We start from the raw sequence: 20,118 nt of genomic DNA on the forward strand, positions 1-20,118 counted from the left end.
TTTGTCTTGTTGTGCTGCTCTTTTCATATATCACTAGATTTAGTTTGCTAATATTTTTCTTAGACATTTGCATCTAAATTCATTAGAAAGATTGGCCCATCATTTTCTTTTCTTGTAATCTCCTTGTGGGTTTTCTATCAGGCTTATGCTGGCCTCATAAAATAAGTTGGGAAGTATTAATCTCTGTATCTGTTCTCTGAAAGATTTTGTTTAATGTTGGTATTGTTTTTTTCTTAGATATTTGAAAGAATTCACAGGTGAAACCATCTGGACCTAAGTTTTTCTTTGTGGGAAGTTTTTAAGTAACATTAAAGAAAATAATAAAATAACTATATTCCTTCTTGTGTCGATTTTGGTAGTTCATGTTTTGAAAGAATTTTATGTAAATTGACACAAAAAATTTGTTTCCGTCTTACTGTTTTTCAATAAGATAATTGAGCAATATTCCCTTTTTCATTTCTAGTAGAATAATTTGTGGCTTTTCTCTTGCTTTCTTGATCAGTCTTACCAAAGGTCTCTCAAAGACCAGTTTCTGCCGTGTTGATTTTCTCTATCGTATGTTTGTTTTGTGCTTTGTTGGTTTCTGCTCTTATCTTTATGAACATACTTCCTTTGGGTTTGATTTACTGTCTTCTTTCTAACTTGTTGAAATGAGTAATTGCTTAATTTTTTTCAGACTTTTTTTTAGAGCTCTCAGGCTCTAAAATTTATGTCTAAGCACAGCGTTAACTGCATTCCTAAAATTTTGTTCATTATTATTCAGTTCAAACTATTGTCTAGTTTTCATTGTGAGTTTTTCTTTGATTCATGGGTTATTTAGAATATGCTTCTTAATTTCCAAACATTTGACAGTGTTTATTATCTTTTAATAATTGATTTCAGTTACCTTTCATTGTGCTTAGAGAACATACTCTGTATGCTTTCATCCTTTGAAGTTTGTTGAGATTTGCTCCAGGTCCAGTTTTATGGTCAATTTTGATAAAAATTTCATATTCTCTTGAAAACAAAGTATATTATGTAATCGTTGGGTGCAGTGTTCTAAATATGTGTTAATCATTTTTTAAATCTTCTCTATCTCTATTGGGTGGGGTTTTTTTTTTTGTCTGTTTTTTCCATCAATTGCTAAGGAATGAGTAATATAATCTCCACCTATAAGTGTGAATTTGTCTATTCCTCATTTTAATTCTGTCCATTTTTCATTTATATACTTTGAGATTATATTACTAGATGAGTACTAATTTATGATTGTTTAAACTTCCTAAAGGATTTAACATTTTATTATTTTAATATGCCCCTCCCTATATCTGGTAATACATTGTACCTTGAAGACTATTTTGTCTGATATTAAAATAGTTAAAGCCAACTTATTTTTAGTTAGTGTTTGTGTGGTTTACCTTATTTACATATTTCAACTTTCATACTTTCTGTGTCCTAATATTTATGGGATATCTCTTATAAGTAAGATCCAGCTAAATTTTGTTTTGATGACCAGTCTGACAGTCTTAGTATTTTTATTTGGTTCTTGGGCCTTGCCCCCAGATATTCTGACTCAGAGTTATGATTGGTGCCCAAGCATCTGCGTTTTGAGAAGCATCTTGATGATTCTGTTGTAGGTGAATAATGCCTTGAGAAATACTGGGTAAGGTGTGGAATCAGATCACCAAGTGGATATAGAAGTGTTTAATGACAGGACTTATAGAGCAGAGGGACAAGACTAAGAATGAGATGCTAATAGGAAGCTAGTACATATTAACGATAAGACAAGGAGGGAGGGGAATATAACTGATGGTCCAGAGCATCTAAAGAAGACAGATTTTTAATATAAGAGTAGAGGAATAACACACTAGAAGTAGCTTTGGAGAGTAAGCAAGGCATTTCCTATTTTCTGAACTCCAAGGTAATTAGAATATTGAAAAGTGAACAGCATCTATCTGAAAGGACATAAGAAGTTGTGTTTTCAAGGCAGAAGCAGAGATTTGTTAATAGAATGAGACTGAGGATAGGATATAATGGAATTTTGTAACCGTGGAGTAAGATTCCAGGAGAAAAGTGGAAATATTCGGAGAAGAAAACAATTAGGAGTTTAATGATGGGTAGAGGAAGCAAAAGCAGTCTGGGAATAAATATGAGAGACCAATTAAGGACCCAATATGTATAGTAACAGAGGATAACTGGAATATAAATATCTTGAGTATAGCTGGTGGCAAAGTTTCCAAAAGAAACTTTGTCTCAGCAGTCCCCTGTATGTGGTGAGAGTGGAGACTTGATTTTGTCTGCAAGGAATACTTTTGTGCAAAGTCCCAGAGAGCAGGCCAACATGAGATTACTAGTTAGTTCTCAAGATGCTGACCAAGTTTTAGAAGTAATAGCAGTAATTCCCTTTAGAAACTTCTGCTTTGGGGCCAGGTGCGGTGGGTCACACCTGTAATCCCAGCACATTGGGAGCCAAAGGTCATTGGATCACTTGAGGTCAGGAGTTCGAGACCAGCCTGGTCAACATGGTGAAATCTCGTCTCTACTAAAAATACAAAAATTAGCTGGGCGTGGTGGCACACACCTGTAATCCTAGCTACTCGGGAGGCTGAGGCAGAAGAATCGCTTGAATCCAGGAGGCGGAGGTTGCAGTGAGCCAAGATCAGGCCACTGCACTCCAGCCTGGGCAACAGAGCAAGACTCTGTCTCAAAAACAAAACAAAAAGTCAGATGTCATATAATTATGTGACTGGGTTTACTGGAATGAGTGTGGCACTAATTGATTCCTTTAAAGACAGTCTTACCTGAATTATATTATTGTGGAAGAATGGGACACGGGCTGAAAATGACTTGCTTTACTGTTCATTGTATCTTAAGCCAGTTGACTTCTGTCTTTTTTTTTTTTTTGAGATGGAGTTTTGTTCTTGTTGCCCAGGCTGGAGTGCAGTGGTGCGATCTCGGCTCACTACAACCTCCACCTCCCAGGTTCAAGCGATTCTCCTGCCTCAGCCTCCCAAGTAACTGGGATTACAGGCATGCGCCACCACGCCTGGCTAACTTTTTTTGTATTTTGAGTAGAGACAGTGTTTTACAATGTTAGCCAGGCTGATCTCAAACTCCTGACCCCAGGTGATGCACCTGCCTCGGCCTCCCAGCGTGCTGGGATTACAGGAGTGAGCCACCATGCCTGGCCACGTCTTCCATTTTTTAGAAGATTGCATTGCTTGAGTGACAACATAAGTAAAAGGCATTTTTAAATGATAACCTTAAGGAAAGTTGTCATAGACATATAAATCACTTTGACTGTTGTTATAATAAAGTGAACAGTTCTTTTCTATAGAAAGAATAACTGAAGCTTATAAAGGCTTTACCTAAATAACTTGGGAGAACATTGTTACCTGTAGCAGCTTTTATATTGCAGTTATAGTGTTTGTTTTAGTGAAACCTGTGAGAAGGGATCTCCAGAATTAGTGTAGATTCATGAATACACACTTTTCAAAATTCTTAGAAACAGTTGCCTCTTTTACTTCAAATCTATTAAAAGCCAACTAAAAATAGAGATGATCGCAGTGATGACGTAATTGTTTAATCTTAAGTACCAGGTGAAGCTAATGAGTTTAATGTATGTGCTCAGTAATTATGAAAATTTTGGATTTAGTGTTTAGTACAGAGGTGTTCACAACTGAACTGAAGAGAAAAGGAGGAAAAGTTTTATTTTGTGGTATTCTTCATTCATTCCTGTCTTTAACTTCGCTGCCCCAAGTCTAATGGGAGTAATATAAATGCATGGCTACTCTTAATTATGAAAACAAGACTTAATGAATTTAATCTTTCCACAAATTATAAATAAGCAAATTGATTTGTCATTTCTAGTTCACTTTAATGGTAATTTAACTCTCTACACATTTCATACAATTGATATTTATTGAATTCCTCTTTGGACAGCATATCAATATACAGGCACTGGGGAGAAGTTAAAGGAATAGTCTCTATCTTCACTAAGCATATGAGGTGGGACACTTTTTATTGCTTACTTTGGCTAGGCATCCATTCTCATACTAATTCATTTAATTCTCACAACCCTCTGAGGCAGATACTATTAGTGCCCCTATTCATTTGACATAGAAGCCGTTGAAGCACAGAGGCACTACATGACTTGTCCTGGATCATATAGTTAGTAAGTTATGGAATTGGGATTCAAACCCAGGCAACCTGCTTCAAGAACCTGTGTTCCTGATCACTACTCTGTACTGCCTCTTGTTCCAGAACAGTATTAAGAAAAAAAAAAATTCTCATACTGTTCAATATAGTAGCCAATAGCCTCATGTGGCAATTTAAATTGACTAAAATTAAAAATTTAGCTCCTCAGTTAAACAAGCCACATTTCAATGCTAAGTTGTCACATGTTGCTAATGGTTACTGTATTGGACATTTCATTCACTCTTTTATTATATTTATATATTTATTTATTTATTTGAAACAGGGTCTCATTCTGTTGCCCAGGCTAGGGTGCAGTGGCACCATCTCAGTTCACTACTTCTGCCTCCCAGGCTCAAGAGATTCTTGTGCCTCAGCCTCCCGAGTAGCTGAGATTATAGGCACGTGCCACCATGCCCAGCTAATTTTTGTATTTTTAGTAAAGGCAGGGTTTCACCATGTTGACCAGGCTGGTCTCAAACTCTTGGCCTCAAGTGATCTGCCTGCCTCAGCCTCCCAATGTGCTGGGATTATAGGCGTGAGCCACCACACCCAGCCTGTATTGGACATTTCTATGGCTGTAGAAAATTCCGTGGGGACAGCACTGATATAGAAAATAAGTGTTATAATAGTTCAAGAAAGTAAGTGTAAAATTATCCTAGACACTAATGATTGAATGGGTGGCTTGAGTAAGTGGCTAGATGGACTGTGCCCAAGAGGAGGGCCATATTATAGGTGAAAAAGAAGGAAACAATAGTAAGTTCAGTTCCAAACATGGTGAAAGGAGGTGTCTGTGAGCTAGCCAACTGGAGCTGTCCTGGAAATGAAATGCTGAAGCTCAAAAGACAATTCTGAGTTGGAATCATATTTATAGAAATAATCCTGAACCACTAGAACTGATGCAATTTCTAAAAGAGACAATTTAGAAAAAGGTGGGGAGAACTTGGGGTATATTTAGAGAGTTGATGGGAAAAGAGGGGTCAGAGAAAGACTGATCAAAGAAATAAGAGGATAGCCAAAATGAACTACAAGAGCAAAGAGAGAGGAGAATTTCATAGAGGAATTGATTTTTACTCTGAAACAGTAGCAATATGAGGACTGAGAGAGAAAAAAAATACTGGATATGGTGATGATAAAGTCTCTGCCGACCTTTGAAAGTGCAATGGAATATTTGTGGCAGAAACCAAATGATATGACTGGCAGAGAGGAAACAGAGACAGGTTTAAATCAATTTTTCACAAAGTTTAGACATTAAATAAAGGAGCAAATGATTACAGAATGGAAGGGAAAGTGAAGGGCTTTTTTAAAAATAGAAAACATTAAGCCTGACTGAAGGCAAAAGAGCAGTAACCAGAAGGGAAGAGACAGTTAGCAGTAACCTTGACACTATTCGTTTGTTCATTTGTTCCTTCAGTACATATGTTGCATACCTCCTTGGTATCAGACACTGTGCAAGGAACTGGAAGTATAACAGTGAATGAGAGAAATTAATTTCTGCTCCTGTGGTATATTCTCCTAGTATCTCTTTTTCACCCTTCTCTCTTTGTTACCAGCTCCCTCCTAAGACCTCCTACCTCCCTTCCTCTCTTTAATAATGATTCTGCAGGTACAAATACTAAACCAAACTTATTAGCATCTACAATATCCACTGTTCTTTCTTAATGTGTGTCATTTTCTTTGTAAATGTGTTTCTGCGTTTTAAAAGTTACAATGAATGAACTCTTCAAATGAAACAAAACCTTATGTACATAGGTCTTGATTTTGTTTTCAAGAAAAAGTCAAAAGCTGAATAAATGAGAAAGTCCAAAGTGGCAGCATCGTTGAGGAGTATTCCGTTTTCCATTTGGTGATCAGCTGTACTGTTGCTTCCTGTTAAGAAAATCCTTTATTGTATAGCTGTAAGGTCTGCAATGACTCTAAGTATCAGATCCTCGATGACCTGCTTTAAATATAAAACATACTTCTTATGGTTTGGCGTTACCTCCCATCATGTTGGGCTCTCAGTATAGCACCAAAGTACTACTTGCTGTGTCGAGAGCAATACTTGTTATAATGTCAGGCTTTCCCTTGGAGATTACTCACACATATGAAAGATGTAATGTCATAACTACAAGCTGTAAGCTACTGATTTAAAGTCGTTGGGATTCATTCCATGTGAATTGGGTTAAACTTAGCCAGTATTAATTAAGTTGGAAAGGAAGGAGGACACCTTATCTTCTGATTTCAAAAGGAAACAGGAAAGGATTTGACTAGGAAAGGTAATTTGTGGTAGAGAAGAGTGTAGATGAGTGAGTCAGTCTGGCTTGGGAGTATGCATAGCCTGAAAGGTGCTGGCTAACAGGTTTGGTACAATGCAAGGCTAGGAGGGTATGCTGCCTAGAAATTTATACTGGATGGTGGCTATTCTCAGTCTTTTAGAGGATGCAACATTAAATACTTGAAATAATTTAGAGAAAAAAATGGTGTGCTGCAGTGGTTGCCAAACTTAATCATGTATCAGAATCACCTAGGGAACTTAAAAAAAATATACAGACTTTTGAGCCCCATCCCAGAAGCTTCAAGGACAGTCCAGGAATCTGTATTTTTAAACAAACTTCCTATTGGTTTTGATATAGTTTGCTCTCGGAACTATACTGGAGAAACACTGGAATTTGGTAAATAATAAACTGAATATAATAAAAACCTGGAGGATGAGTTATCCAAAATGTATTCATGTATTTAACAAACCTGTCTAAGCATCTAATATATGCTAGATATTATGCTATTTTCTAGGGCTAAAGGATGAATAATACATGGTCCCTGCCCTTGCACTCAGAGTCCAGAAGAAGAGATATCAGTAGATAAATAACACTGTGTGCTTAGTGAAATGATAGAGGTGTGTAGGATGCTATAGAAGCAAATAGGAGGAGTGCAAAACCTGCTCTGGTTGATTTGGGCCCAGAAGGAAGGTAGAATCGGAAAGACTTAACTGAAGTGGCTGAGCTTTTTCATGACAGATAACTTACTCCTTATAAGACCTCATACTGCTTTTTCTCATTGTTTTGCTTAGAAATCTTGCTAAAACATGTGTTTTTTCTGCTTGGTTTAACTTTTTTATTGCTGACTTGGCATGATCACATATTATAAGTTATTTTTGCCATATAACAAAATAGTGATGCCTTCTATGTAGTATACAAAATTAATTTCCATTATCCCAAATGGTCCTCAGCTGCTGTGACTGTGCTGTTTTCATTTTTCTGTCATACAGTCTTTGATGTCAATCTGATAATTGTCTTCTTAATGTTAATGTGGCTGTTTATAGAGTGGCATATTTATTTAAATTTTTCCTTGGCCAAAAGGATTTGGACGAAAAACATGTGAGTAAGTAAAAGTGTAAAGCATTAAGTTGAATGTAGTATGTGAGTTTTAGTGCATTTTATGACATCTGTTTTAACTACTGATTTTGTTTTTTTAATTATGATGTCAAAGCCAGTAGATACTTTAGAAATCACATAATACAACTCTTTCATTTTATAGGCAAAGGAACTGAGGCTCCAAGATACCAGGGATAATCAGTGGCAATCAAGGAGTAGAATCTAGGCCTCCTGATACCAGAATAGTCCCATTCTGTAAAAGCAGCAGTTCTTAATGAGGGGGTTACAGCAGAATCATTTGGAGAATTGTTCAAAATACACATGCCTAGTAGTTAATCCCAAAGGTCCTGATTCAGTAAGACTGGCATGTATATTTCTTAAAAAAAAAAATAATAATTCTTGGAAGATGCCGATGTGTACTCAGGAACCAGCATACTTTAATCTTGCCATATATCATAGTTTGTTTCTGAATAGTTATACAGTACAGGCAATAAATGCCTGTAGAGCCTAGACATAAGGAAAAGAGAGTCTTTGGAGATAACTGTGAGTGAGAAAGTCATTGGAGGATTTTGAGTAAAAGGGCATATGATATAACTTGCATTTTAAAAGGATCACTCTAGCTACTGTATGGAAAACAAACAGGGAGGTTGGGGGATGCCTCTAGTAGGGAGATCAGTTAGAGACCATTACGTCAATTCAGGCAAGGAGATACAGACTTTGACCTGGGTGGTAATAGTGGAGACAGGGAGAAATGAACAGATTTTTGCCGTATTTTTTTAAAGTCAAAGCAGCAGAACTTGTTGATAAATGCAATAATGCAATATGAAAGGAGTCAAGGATTAGTCTTAAGTTTTTGGCCCAAGTAACTGGAAGAATAAAACTGCCTTTTAGATGAAATTGCCACAAGAACAAATATTGATAGAAAAGAAAAGAGACTGAAAAACTAAACCTTGAGACACATTAGCAATTAGAAATCAGAGAGATAAGAAGAACCCAAATGGAAGCTGAAAAGCACTAGCCAATGAGCTAGGAAGAAAACTAGAAGAGTGTGATATCCCAGAAGCCAGGTGAAAAAATATTGCAAGGCACAAGAAGTGACTAGGTGGATCAAATGGTGGAGTAAAATGAAAACTGTTAATTGACCATTGGAGTTAGCAATGTGGAGGTCATTGGTGACCCTGACAAGGAGTAATTCATTGGGGTCATTAGGGCATAAGTTTGAATGAGTTCAAAAGAGAATGTGAAGAAAAGAATTACCACTAAGAATAGACAACTGTTTGGAGGACTTTTGCTGTGAAAAGGAAAAGGAAAGTGGCATGGTAGCTGGAAGAGGACTTGAGGTCAAGAGAAGGATTTTTTTTAGATGAGGAAAATTATGCCATGTTTGTATGCTGAGAATTGAATTGTGTGGTGAGGATTATCCAGCTGAGAAGGAAAATTTAATGATATAAGGGAGAGAGGGGAGAACTGGTAGAAACACATCTTTGAGCGAGAAACTGGGGATGGGATCTCATGCATAGAGAGAGGATTTAGCCTTAGGGACACAGGCAGCCTAAGAAAACAGCAAGAAGGAAAGCAGATTATGTGGGCACAGATGGAGGAACGTGGATAAATGCAGGAAGAACAGGTTGTAGAAGTTCTTTTCTAATTGCTTCTGCAGTAGGAAGCAAAGTTAGTTGTGATTGAGGATGGGGAAGAGATACTGGAAGTTTAAAAAGAATAATAAGTATGAAATAGTTATCTGGAAGAGAAAAAATGGTAAATTAACTGTGGAATTGATTAAAAGACAGCTCCAAAAGTACACTTAAATTTAGAAAGAATCCATTCATCTTGAATGTGTGTTTTTCTGAGCTCCACATTCGGTTGCTGGGTTGTAGACATGGAAGAGGGCAAAAGGTGGATATAACCCAGAGTAGAATTTTGTCAGATGAATGCAATATGAGAGAGGAGCAAAGGAGTGACTGTAATGATGGATCATGGAATTTATGCTTAGTTAAGAGGGTGGTGAGGCTTCGGAAGTGGAACAGAGAGCTGTGAAAGATGTTAAGATCAATTAACCAAAAGGTCCTCTGGAGTAAAAATTATTAAAGTATTAAAGAGAGTAAGCTTAAAAGATAAGAAGTGGCGATCAGAAAGTCAGAGTAAGATGCTGAAATGCTTTAAACTGGAATAAGGGTACTTACCAGTTTGTTTAGTGGCTATATTATTTTAATTGATTTGTTAGGTTCATGATTACAAAGAAGGAACCCCAGAAGAGAAGACCTACTACATAGAATTATGGGATGTTGGAGGCTCTGTGGGCAGTGCCAGCAGTGTGAAAAGCACAAGAGCAGTATTCTACAACTCTGTGAATGGTAAAGCATTTTTTAATTTCTATCTTTTATTAATGGTCTAAGAGTATAGATCATCTGATGTGGAGATGCCACATGTAGCATGCCAGACTCATCTTAATTTGAGAAAGATGTAATGTACTCACAACCCTTGATTTAAATCTGCATAGTACATTCCAGTTTGTGTTTCTACATTGTAGCCATCTAATTCAGAACATTGAACCTGTGCTCTGTCTTAAGTGTTTCTATTTATATTATTGTAATAAACTAAATATTGAGAAATAAAATCATATTTTGATACTTGACATAAAACATGGAACTTAAAATGTTGTCCTTTGGGGGTGCTATCTCTCCAGTGAGTTGACTAAGTATAGTAGGACCATAGGAGTCTCATAGTCTTAAGCCAGATATCACAGAGACAGAGGGATTTCGTTCATCTGTCCCTTAGAGCCCTAAGGCTCTTTCTTAACTACTTATGAAGAGCTGCTTAAGGGAGTCTTTATGGGTGCAGAAATTTTATCCAGTTATAGATATTCAAATACCTGGAGCAGACTTCCAGATGGAGGTGTGTAATATAGGACACAATTTCCTTTCGTAGAGTACCTACTCTATATCAAGAGACTAAACTGCTTATACCTATGATTTGCCAATAGAGTTTCTTTCTTAGTCTTCTTAAAAGTTCATTTTTAAAACCTGTTTTTACTGTGAAACATAATTCCAACTTCTGTTTGATTAATATACCAAAGGAGTTGGCATTTCCCTCCTGGTAAATGCATAGCCATTAATAGACCTCATTTATGCTGTGCTTAGATCTCACTCAGTATTAGGTAAGCATTACATTTATTCAGTATATTAATTCCTTATATTCCTCTTTTGATGTCTTCTCATATCATGAGATGTTGTAGATTCTACAAAAAGACGTAGAGAAGGTTCTTTTCACTGGATACATATTATAGAATATAGAATGAGATGTGTCAGTTCAGACCCATATCCTATTTAGCTCAGAACTCTATCTGAAAATGTCACAGTCTTAATAAAGAAACAAAGCATTCATAAATGAGACAAAATACAGTTATAAGATGACCTTAATATATGACATCATCATGCAGAAAAGTATATATAATGGTATATATTAATAGAATGCATATAAATAAGAAAAACAATAGTAAGACTAGTATAGTGTGAGGTGACCTCTTAGAGAAAGAGAGGGAAGTGAAACCTAGTTTAGACTTATACTTGTATCAGTAAAATTACTTGTCAAAGTAAGATATCTATCTGATCTGGCACAGAGAAGTCTGAATATATAACACCTTCAATGTTTAGGTATTTTTGAGACAGAGGTACAATAAAAATTATAAATAAATAATAGAGATAAATACCACTCAAATCCTGGAAGCTGTGGAATTCTGAGTTGTAAACTTGTAAGTGCTGAAGAAGAAATCCATCCAATCCATATTTATCTCTTCTATACCTACTATTCATTAGTGATTTGTCTCCTTCCATATTATTGAAAGAATTGCATATATCCTATGTTGATGTTACAGATAAGACTGAGATATATTTCCATTTCTTAAAAGTAAAAAAAAAAAAATCACATTTATTGAAAAACCTATTTCTGTGTTCTTTCACCTTAGCTCTGGAACATTCCTCCGGGTAGAAGCACTCAAAGTTCTTTATTCCATCTACCATCCTTAGTTTCCTAAGAAACTGAATGCAAGGATCACTCTATCCAAATACACAGTCCATATTCTTAGCAATAACTTTCATCCCTTAATACCCTACATTCTTCCCTCTCTGATAACCTAGGCTAGTAATCTCGGAAGGAAATAATGAAGTGTCTTTACTTCTCTCCCTTAAGATTAAGATATATTATCATTTGCCATCACCCTTACTCCTTTCATCTCAGCCCCGCCTTGATTCTTCTAGCACGTGTTCTGCAAAGCAAGACCTCTCAGCCCAAATGAAAGAGAAAGAATAGGGGAAAAGGGTACTCAAATGCCCTTAAAAGCTAAAAAGTCTTACCTAAAGATCCTCAATAAAGTTTTCCCTGTCCATCTAATAGCCAACTTAGGCCTTTGTAATCCTTTCACTCCCCTATCCAAAATTCTCACCTGTAGTTTTGCCATATTTATAACCTGGGGAAAAGGAAAGGCAGAAAATATATGCCAGTTTTTTGCCCTAAAATGAGATTTTATTCTGCTTACCACTAGTCTTTATGTCTTTACTGTCAGATTACCTGTGTGCAAATTCTGACTTACCATGTGCCCAAGGGCAAGTTACTCAACTTCTCTGAACTTCAGTTTTCTCTTGTATGTAAAGATAATAATAATTCTCCCTTCATAGGACTGTTCTGAAAATTAAATTAGGTAACACATGTAAAGCACAATATTTGGTACATAAGTACTGAATAAATATTAGCTGTGGTCTTTAATGGTAGTTCTTTATTCCTTTTTTTAAATCTATGCCATTGATGCTGATTAAAACCCCTCATTGAGGAAGGAAGAGTGGATACAATTGGATATTAGGGCAAGTGTTGGATCTCTGTTAGTTTCAGACACCAGAAGAGATGCAAGTTTATCTAAGCTGCCTGGAACAAGTCAACTATAGCTTGTACAAGCCCTTCAGTTACACAGATGGCTATAAAAACTGTAGAAGCCAGCTAATTCTACCTTTTCTGCTTTTCTTTTTCAAATTGACACATACCACCTCTTGAAGATGGAGGAATCATCGGTTTCATGTCCTATTCACAATCTGGGTAATATAGAAAAGGGTTGGGAGTTTGAAACCTATAGTGTTTTGACCATAAGATGATATCCTAAATTCTAGTGGGTATCAAAGATTTTCCTCTTTTGTCTATATCTTGCTGTAATAATTAATTCCCCGATTTACCGTTCTATCTAGGATATTGATTGATTCTCTTCAGTTGTATTTTATTATATTTCTGGGCCTCATTACATTTTGTTATTTTTCTCAGTCTATTGAAATCCGTGCATGTGCTTTCTACTATTCATACTTCTTTACTATTTAATGTCTCCACCCACTCTCTTGTAGTGGCATATTTCTTTTGCTCTCATAACTAAATCTCTTACAGGTAGGAAGCTTACATGACTAAACATTATTCAAAGAACTAGAAAATTAGACATTTGAGTAGATTAGCCTCAGGTGATCTACAGGACACTATTTTGTCAGCTAAAGAATAGCAGTTGTATCAAATCAGTACTATTTTAGTAGATTTTCATTACTTAGTATTATTTTTAGTGAGTATAAGTAATACATGTATGTACTGGTATCTATGGCAGTACTATGTACAGTGAAGAAACAACATAGCTTTTTGGATGAATAATTTCATATGTACTTGAAGTAGTTTTGATTCTCTTGATTAATGAAGTGGTTCTACAAGTAGGCACAGGCATGGAGTAGGCACTCAAGAAGTGTTGAATGAAGTAAAGATCTGCTAAAAGTTTAATGGCATTTCGTCAGCCCTTGTAAAATAAAGAGTTATAAAACTGACAGAGAAAAGTTTATGGCTAATTATTTATAAATATTTGTAGAGGAAATTTTAAAATAGTTGTGTCTGAGTTGTTATACTAGAATGTTAGATTCATTAAACAACCTAATGTTTCTGTTTACTAAGCTTCATTTGGCCAATTGTGAAATGAAGAGGAATTGTTAAGGGACTAACATTTTTTTCCCTGATTATTTTAGGTATTATTTTCGTACACGACTTAACAAATAAGAAGTCCTCCCAAAACTTGCGTCGTTGGTCATTGGAAGCTCTCAACAGGGATTTGGTGCCCACTGGGGTCTTGGTAACAAATGGGTAAGCCCAGAATTATTTCACAATTGGTTTGAAAGGTTGCAGCAATCACAGGAATGTACTCCCCTGCGTAACACTTTGTAAGATATTTTGTTTGATTTGCAAAGATTTTTCTTTCAATGTATAGATTATCTTTTCCTTTTAACAGTATCTTTCACAAAGCAATAGTTTCAATTTTGATGAAGTCTGATTACTCTTTTTTTCTTCTGTGGATTGTGCTTTTGATATCATGTCTAAGAACTCTTTGCCTAATCCTAGATGATGCAGGTTTTCTCTTATGTTTTCCTCTACAGATTATATGGTTTTACATTTTTATAGTAAACCATTTATATAAAACATTTTAAGTTTTATAGGTTTACATTTAGATTCATGATCTGTTTTAAGTTAGTTTTGTACAAGATGTGAGGTTTTGGTTGAGGTTAATGTTTGCATATGAATGTCTAATTATTCCAGCACCATTTATTGGAAAGATATCCTTTCTCCATTGAATTGCTATTGCTCCTTTGCCAAAAATCAGTTGACCATATTAGTATGAGTCTATTTCTGTACTCTAGTTCTGTTCCATTGATCTATGTGTCTGTCCCTTCACCAGTACTACACTGTCTCGATTATAGTCTTAAAATTGAGCAGTATGATTCCTTCTACTTTATTCTTTTTCATAATTGTTTAGCTATTATAGTTTGGTTTTCCACATAAATTTTGAGAATCAGCTTGTCTATATTGACAAAAATTTTGGTTAGATTTTTATTAGAAGTGTATTAAACCTATTGATCACATTGGAGAGAATTAATATCTTTATTCTGTTGCATCTTCCAGTTCATGAACACAATGTATCTCTAAATTTATTTAGATCTTCTTTTATTTCTCTTATCAGCATTTTGTAGCTTTCATCATACAAATCCTGTGCATGTTTTATTAGATTTATACCAAATTATTTAATATTTTTGAAGCTATTATAAATTGTTTTTTGTTTTGTTTTGTTTTGAGACTGAGCCTTGCTCTGTTGCCCAGGCTGGAGTGCAGTAGCACAATCTCAGTTCACTGCAACCGTTGTCTCCCAGGTTCAAGCAGTTGTGCCTCAGCCTCCCAAGTGGCTGAGATTACAGGCATGTGCCACTACACCTGGCTGATTTTTGTATTTTTGGCAGAGACAGGGTTTCACCATCTTGGCCAGGCTGATCTCGAACTCCTGACCTCAGGTGATCCACCCGAAAGTATTGGGTTACAGGCATGAGCCACCGTACCTGGCCACAAATTTTAAACTTCAGTTTCAAATTGTCCATTGCTAGTATAAAAAAGCAGAATTGATTTTAAGTGCTGACTTGTATCCTGTGACCGGAGTTTTTAGTAAAATCCTTAGGATGCTCTACATAGGCAGGTTTATTTTTTCCTTTTCAATCTGTGTGCTTGTTGTCTTATTTCTTGCCTTATCACACTGGCAGCAACTTCCAAAAGGGTACTAACTAGGAGTGATAAGAGTGAATATCTATGTCTTACTCCCAATCTTAGGGGGATAACAGTCATTTCACTATTAAGTATGATGTAAGCTTTAGGTTTTTTTGTTGACACCATTTATCAGGTTGAGAAAATTTCCTTCTATCCCTAATTTGCTGATAGTTTTATTAATATCGTGAACAGATACTGAATTCTGTCAAAAGCCTTTTCTGCATCAATTGATATGGACATGTGGCTGCTTCTTTTGGCTGTTAGTATGGTGGATTACGTTCAGTGATTTTCAATATTGGTGGATTACATTCACTGATTTTCAAATATTGAACCAGCCTTCTGTTCCTTGGTCATGTTATATTACTCCTTTTATATGTTGCTGGATTTGATTTGCTAATATTTTCTTCAGGATTTTTATCCATGACAGGCATTAGTGTGCAGTTTTCTATTCTCATAATGTCTTTGACTGGTTTTAGTGTGAGGATAATATTGGCCCCATAGAATGAATTGAAAGTATTCCTTCCTCTTCTGTTTTTTAGGAGAGATTGTGTATATTTGGTGTTATTTCTTCTTTGAAGGTTTGGTAGGATTTATTAAGAGACCATCTGGGCCTGGAGGTTTCTTATTTGAAAGGTTTTTAACCACAAAATCAACTTCTTTAGTAATTAGGATTGTTCAAGTTATCTATTTCATCTTGGATGAGTTTTGGTAGTTTGTGATTTTCAAGGAATTCATCTATTTCATTAAATTTTTGAATTTATATCAATAGAGTTGTTTATAGTATTTGTTTATTGGCCTTTTGATAGTTGCACAGTTTGTAGTGATATGACCTTTTTCATTCTGATTTTGATATTTTATGTTTCTCTTTTTCTTGTCAGACTTGTAGAGGTTTATCAATGTATTGGTTTTTTTTTCCAAAGAAGCAACTTTTGGTTTCATTGATTTTTCTCTATTGAGAAAAACTCTAAACTCCGTATAGAGTTTAATCGATTTCTGCTCTTATTTCTTTCCCACTGCTTGCTTTTGCTTTATTTTGTTCTCTCTCTATAGCTTCTTAGATTACTGATTGGATACCTTGCATTTTTGCTAATACAAGCATTTTAATGCTATAAATGTCCCTCTAAACATTGCTTTAGCTGCATCCTGCAAATGTTTGAATGTTTTACTTTTATTTTCATTTAGCTCACAATATTTTCTAATACTCCTTGAGATTTTCCCATGGGCTGTTTAGAAATGTGTTATTTAGTTTCCATGTATTTAGAGGCTTTCAAGTTATTCTTTACTATTGACTTCTAGCTTAATTTTATTGTGATCTAGGAGCATACTTTATATAGTTTCACTTATTTTATATTTGTGCAACACCCAGTATGTGACTTGGGTGTTGTCTCTGTTGTTTCAGTTTTCAGTGTCTTTGGTATGCTAAGGAGGATCAAATCCATGCATGCACAGCTTTGACAATGAGCTCAGGCATTCATGAACTACTTCATAGGGTTTTTTTCTCACACTTCACCCTCTCTACAGTCTCTGCCATGCTTTGTGATTTGCTGGGGCTCCCTTTTTTGGTCCCCAAGCCAAATTTTCTCATGCACTTGCACAACTGCACCTATGTCCAGGGCCAAATGGTAGAAGGACAAAGAATAAAAGCAATGGGAGTTTGCCCCACCATCTTGAGATACAGTTCTATCAATCAGAAAAATTTCCCTCCCTTTGTACTCATAAGCAGGGGTTCCCAACCCCTGGTCCATGGCCTGTTAGGAACCAGGCCACACAGTGGGAGGTGAGTGGCAGGTTAGTGAGCATTACCACCTCCTGTCAGATCAGCAGAGGCATTAGATTCTCATAGGAGCATGAATCCTATTGTGAACTGTGCGTGTGAGGGATCTAGGTTGCAGGCTCCTTATGAGAATCTAATACCTGGTGATCTGAGGTGGAACAGCTTCATCCTGACACACCTGTCCGTGGAAAAATTGTCTTCCATGAAACCAGTGTCTGGTACCAACAAGGTTGGGGACTGTTGCTTTTGAGCATTCTGCTTGTGTTACCGCCTTTGCCACAACTATCATGAAATTGCTCAGAGGCTGGCTTACAACAGAAGGAAAAATACTGTATTTCTACGCTATCTCCAAGTATTCGGGAGCCCCCTTTCTTGTTTCATGAGTCAGAACTGCAGGCCTTCTTCTGGAGTTTTCTGTTCGCACTTCTGAGTTTTAAGCTGAGTTGCATTCAGACAAGGGGATATGGAAGGGAACTGCTAATTCAATGGTTCTTCACATTGCGGTCTTCCTCAAGATGCTCACTATGAATTTTTCAGAGTCTTCAAATAGCCACTTCATGCATCCTGTCCAGGTTTTATAGCTGCATTCACTGGGAAAGACAAAATAGAGTTTGCTTATTCTGTCTTACCTAGAACAGAACCCCATTTTCTATTTTTTGATTGAAGCAAGTCTTTCAAAGACTTTGTTTTCTGTGTGGAAGTCTAATTGTTATGTGAAACCTAAATGTAGTGTAAGTTTGAGTATATATATGTAGATTCCTGCAATACCTAATAAAGAATAAGCACAACTAATTTAAAACCTATATTTCAAAGCCTAGTTGATATTTCTTGTTTCCTATCTCAATTCCTTTCATCACTGATGTCTTCATTAACCTAGCTTGTTCTCTATTTTCTACTAAAATTTCTACTTAAGAAACTGATCTTTAAATTTAGGATTAGGAGACAGCATATTCATATCAGAAAGAAATCTGCATTTGTGTCAGGGAATTCAGTAAAAATTCTGTATTCATTTGCATTTTGACAGTACAGCTTCATTTTGATCCTATAGATAAACCTGCAAATGTATAAAACAACCTTAATACGTTGGTGTGCTTTGTTGGTGCATTATTTTATAGCATCAAAAGATTTGGAAACAACCCTAGTGTCCGAGCAACAAAAGATTCATAGACTAAATAATGACATATCCACATACTGGAGTAGTATTAAACATTTGAAAAAGAATCAGAAAGATCTCTATGAACTAAATTAGAAAGATCTACAAAAGGGTACAGTATTAGGTCTAACAAATCAAAATGCAGAGAATATATATCATATACCTTCTATTGTGTAAGAAAGGAAAGAAATAAGGATATGTATTTATATTTGGATAAAGAGTCAGTGAAAAGATAAATAAGAAACTAACAAAAATGGTAACCTATAGGGGGCCAGGGGAAATGGGTGGATGGGTGCAGTGGTAGGAGCAAAACTGCTTAGCATATATATCTTTTATATCAGATTGAGTTTTTAGCCATATTTAAACAATTTAGGTAAATGTTATATTATGTGATTTTTACCACAATAAATTTTAATTTTTTATTATAGAAAATTTTAAACATATGTAAATACAAAGAATGGAAAATGAACTCCCATATATTTGTTGCCTAATTTCAATAATTATCAACATATGGCCAGTCTTGTTTCATCCATATCTCTACCTACTTTCTGTCTTCTCCCACTCTCAACTGGATTATTTTGAACCAAATGTTAAAACATCATATAATTTCATCCATATATACTTTAAAACATAAGGGCTTTTTTTTTTAACATGACATTATATAATTATCACAGCCAAAATTTTAATAATAATTATTTAGTAACCAAATATTATTTTAATTTCCCCAATTGTCTCATAAATGTTATAGTTGACTTTTTTGAAACAGTATCTAAATAAGGTCCCCTGATTGTATTTGGTTTAAGAGTCAAATCTTAGGTTCTCCCTTCTTAGTTGTTTTTTTTCCAACCTCCTAGCAGTTTATTTGTAGAAGAAGATGGCTGTTTGTCTTGTACAGTTTCCTGTATTCTGGATTTGCTGATTATCTCCCTGTATTGTCTTTTAAACTTGTTTCTCTGAATTCTAAATCTTCTCTAAAGTGATAATTAAATATAGTGATCTGAAAGATGCAAGTTTTTTGTCTTTATTTTTCCACTCAGTATTACGCATATAATATGATACCTGGCTGTGTGTCTCTTTGTGATGTTAAGGAGTTATCAGCCTTATCCATCCATGATAAAGTTCTTCAGAAGTTTACCAGAAAAGATTTCAAGGTTAAATTTTAAATTGGATACTGCAAGATTTTATGAAGACACTCTCAAAACTTTATTCCCTGAGAAAGCAAATTGCAGCTTTGAACCATGTCTCTTTAATTAGGGTTGCTTTGGTATGAATAATCAAAGGTCTTGATCATGCTATTACTGACTTTGATGCAATAAATAGAATGGTAATATTTTTGTGAGATGGGAGGTTATATATTTAAAACAGTTGTGTTCTGAGGCTGAACAGTTTGTTGAGGCTTTGTAAGATTATTGTGAAGGGCATAAATATCTAGTAACTTTGCCCCCTACCCCAATTTAGAATTTCTCTATGAGAAAGAAAAGTAATGTTAAAGGAAGAAAAAAAGCTTTGCTCGTTGTAGTGATTGGATTATGCAATATTGATTTACTGTCATAAATTGTGCACAACCAGATTTTGCTGACTGTTGTAAATTGAGCTTATGACGTGTCAGAAATCCAAATCTGCTTTATTTCTAATATGTGAGTAGAATTTAAATTAATTCAACAGCAATGGCCTCTGTGTTCTTTTCAATAATGAGAAGTTTAATTTACATCACCACTCTGTTCTTTGGATAAATAATTTTTTTAAAAAAATAAGGATTGTAATAGCCAGTGATCCAAGGCCACTAACCCTAAGTGATTCTTATTGCCTGTCCTCTATCTCCCATGGCTTTCATTTCAGGAAACAACTACTTGGTACTAAGTTCTTTCCTTTTACTATTCATTTTGCATTTCAGCTGTTTCCTTCCATTTCCATGTGTTTAACCCACCTTTCCCAGGCTATAGTATCACCTATATTTGATTTATTCTAGGTTTCAGCTTCCTTATTTCTATTTTCTTATTCTTCTTATTTCTTTACTATTCAGACAGAAATGTGTATTGTAGATACAGAGTTAATGCATACCCCAAAATGTACCC

The 20,118-nt window shown here is 35.4% G+C and overlaps 1 protein-coding gene across 2 annotated transcripts in view; it reads left to right on the forward strand.

Moving 5' to 3' along the window:
- Positions 1-20,118, forward strand: part of RABL3 (RAB, member of RAS oncogene family like 3) — a 47,315-nt gene that overhangs the window by 8,537 nt on the left and 18,660 nt on the right. The window contains exons 3-4 of one of the 2 annotated variants that reach the window (XM_033211100.1): positions 9,748-9,877; positions 13,559-13,673. In XM_033211100.1, the coding sequence (XP_033066991.1) occupies positions 9,748-9,877; positions 13,559-13,673 (245 nt within the window). The remainder of the gene's footprint in view (positions 1-9,747; positions 9,878-13,558; positions 13,674-20,118) is intronic. The other variant, XM_033211101.1, reaches the window with a different exon arrangement.

This window comes from Trachypithecus francoisi, unplaced genomic scaffold, assembly GCF_009764315.1.
Source record: "Trachypithecus francoisi isolate TF-2019V2 unplaced genomic scaffold, Tfra_2.0 Lachesis_group0, whole genome shotgun sequence".
NCBI classification, from domain to species: Eukaryota; Metazoa; Chordata; class Mammalia; order Primates; family Cercopithecidae; genus Trachypithecus; species Trachypithecus francoisi.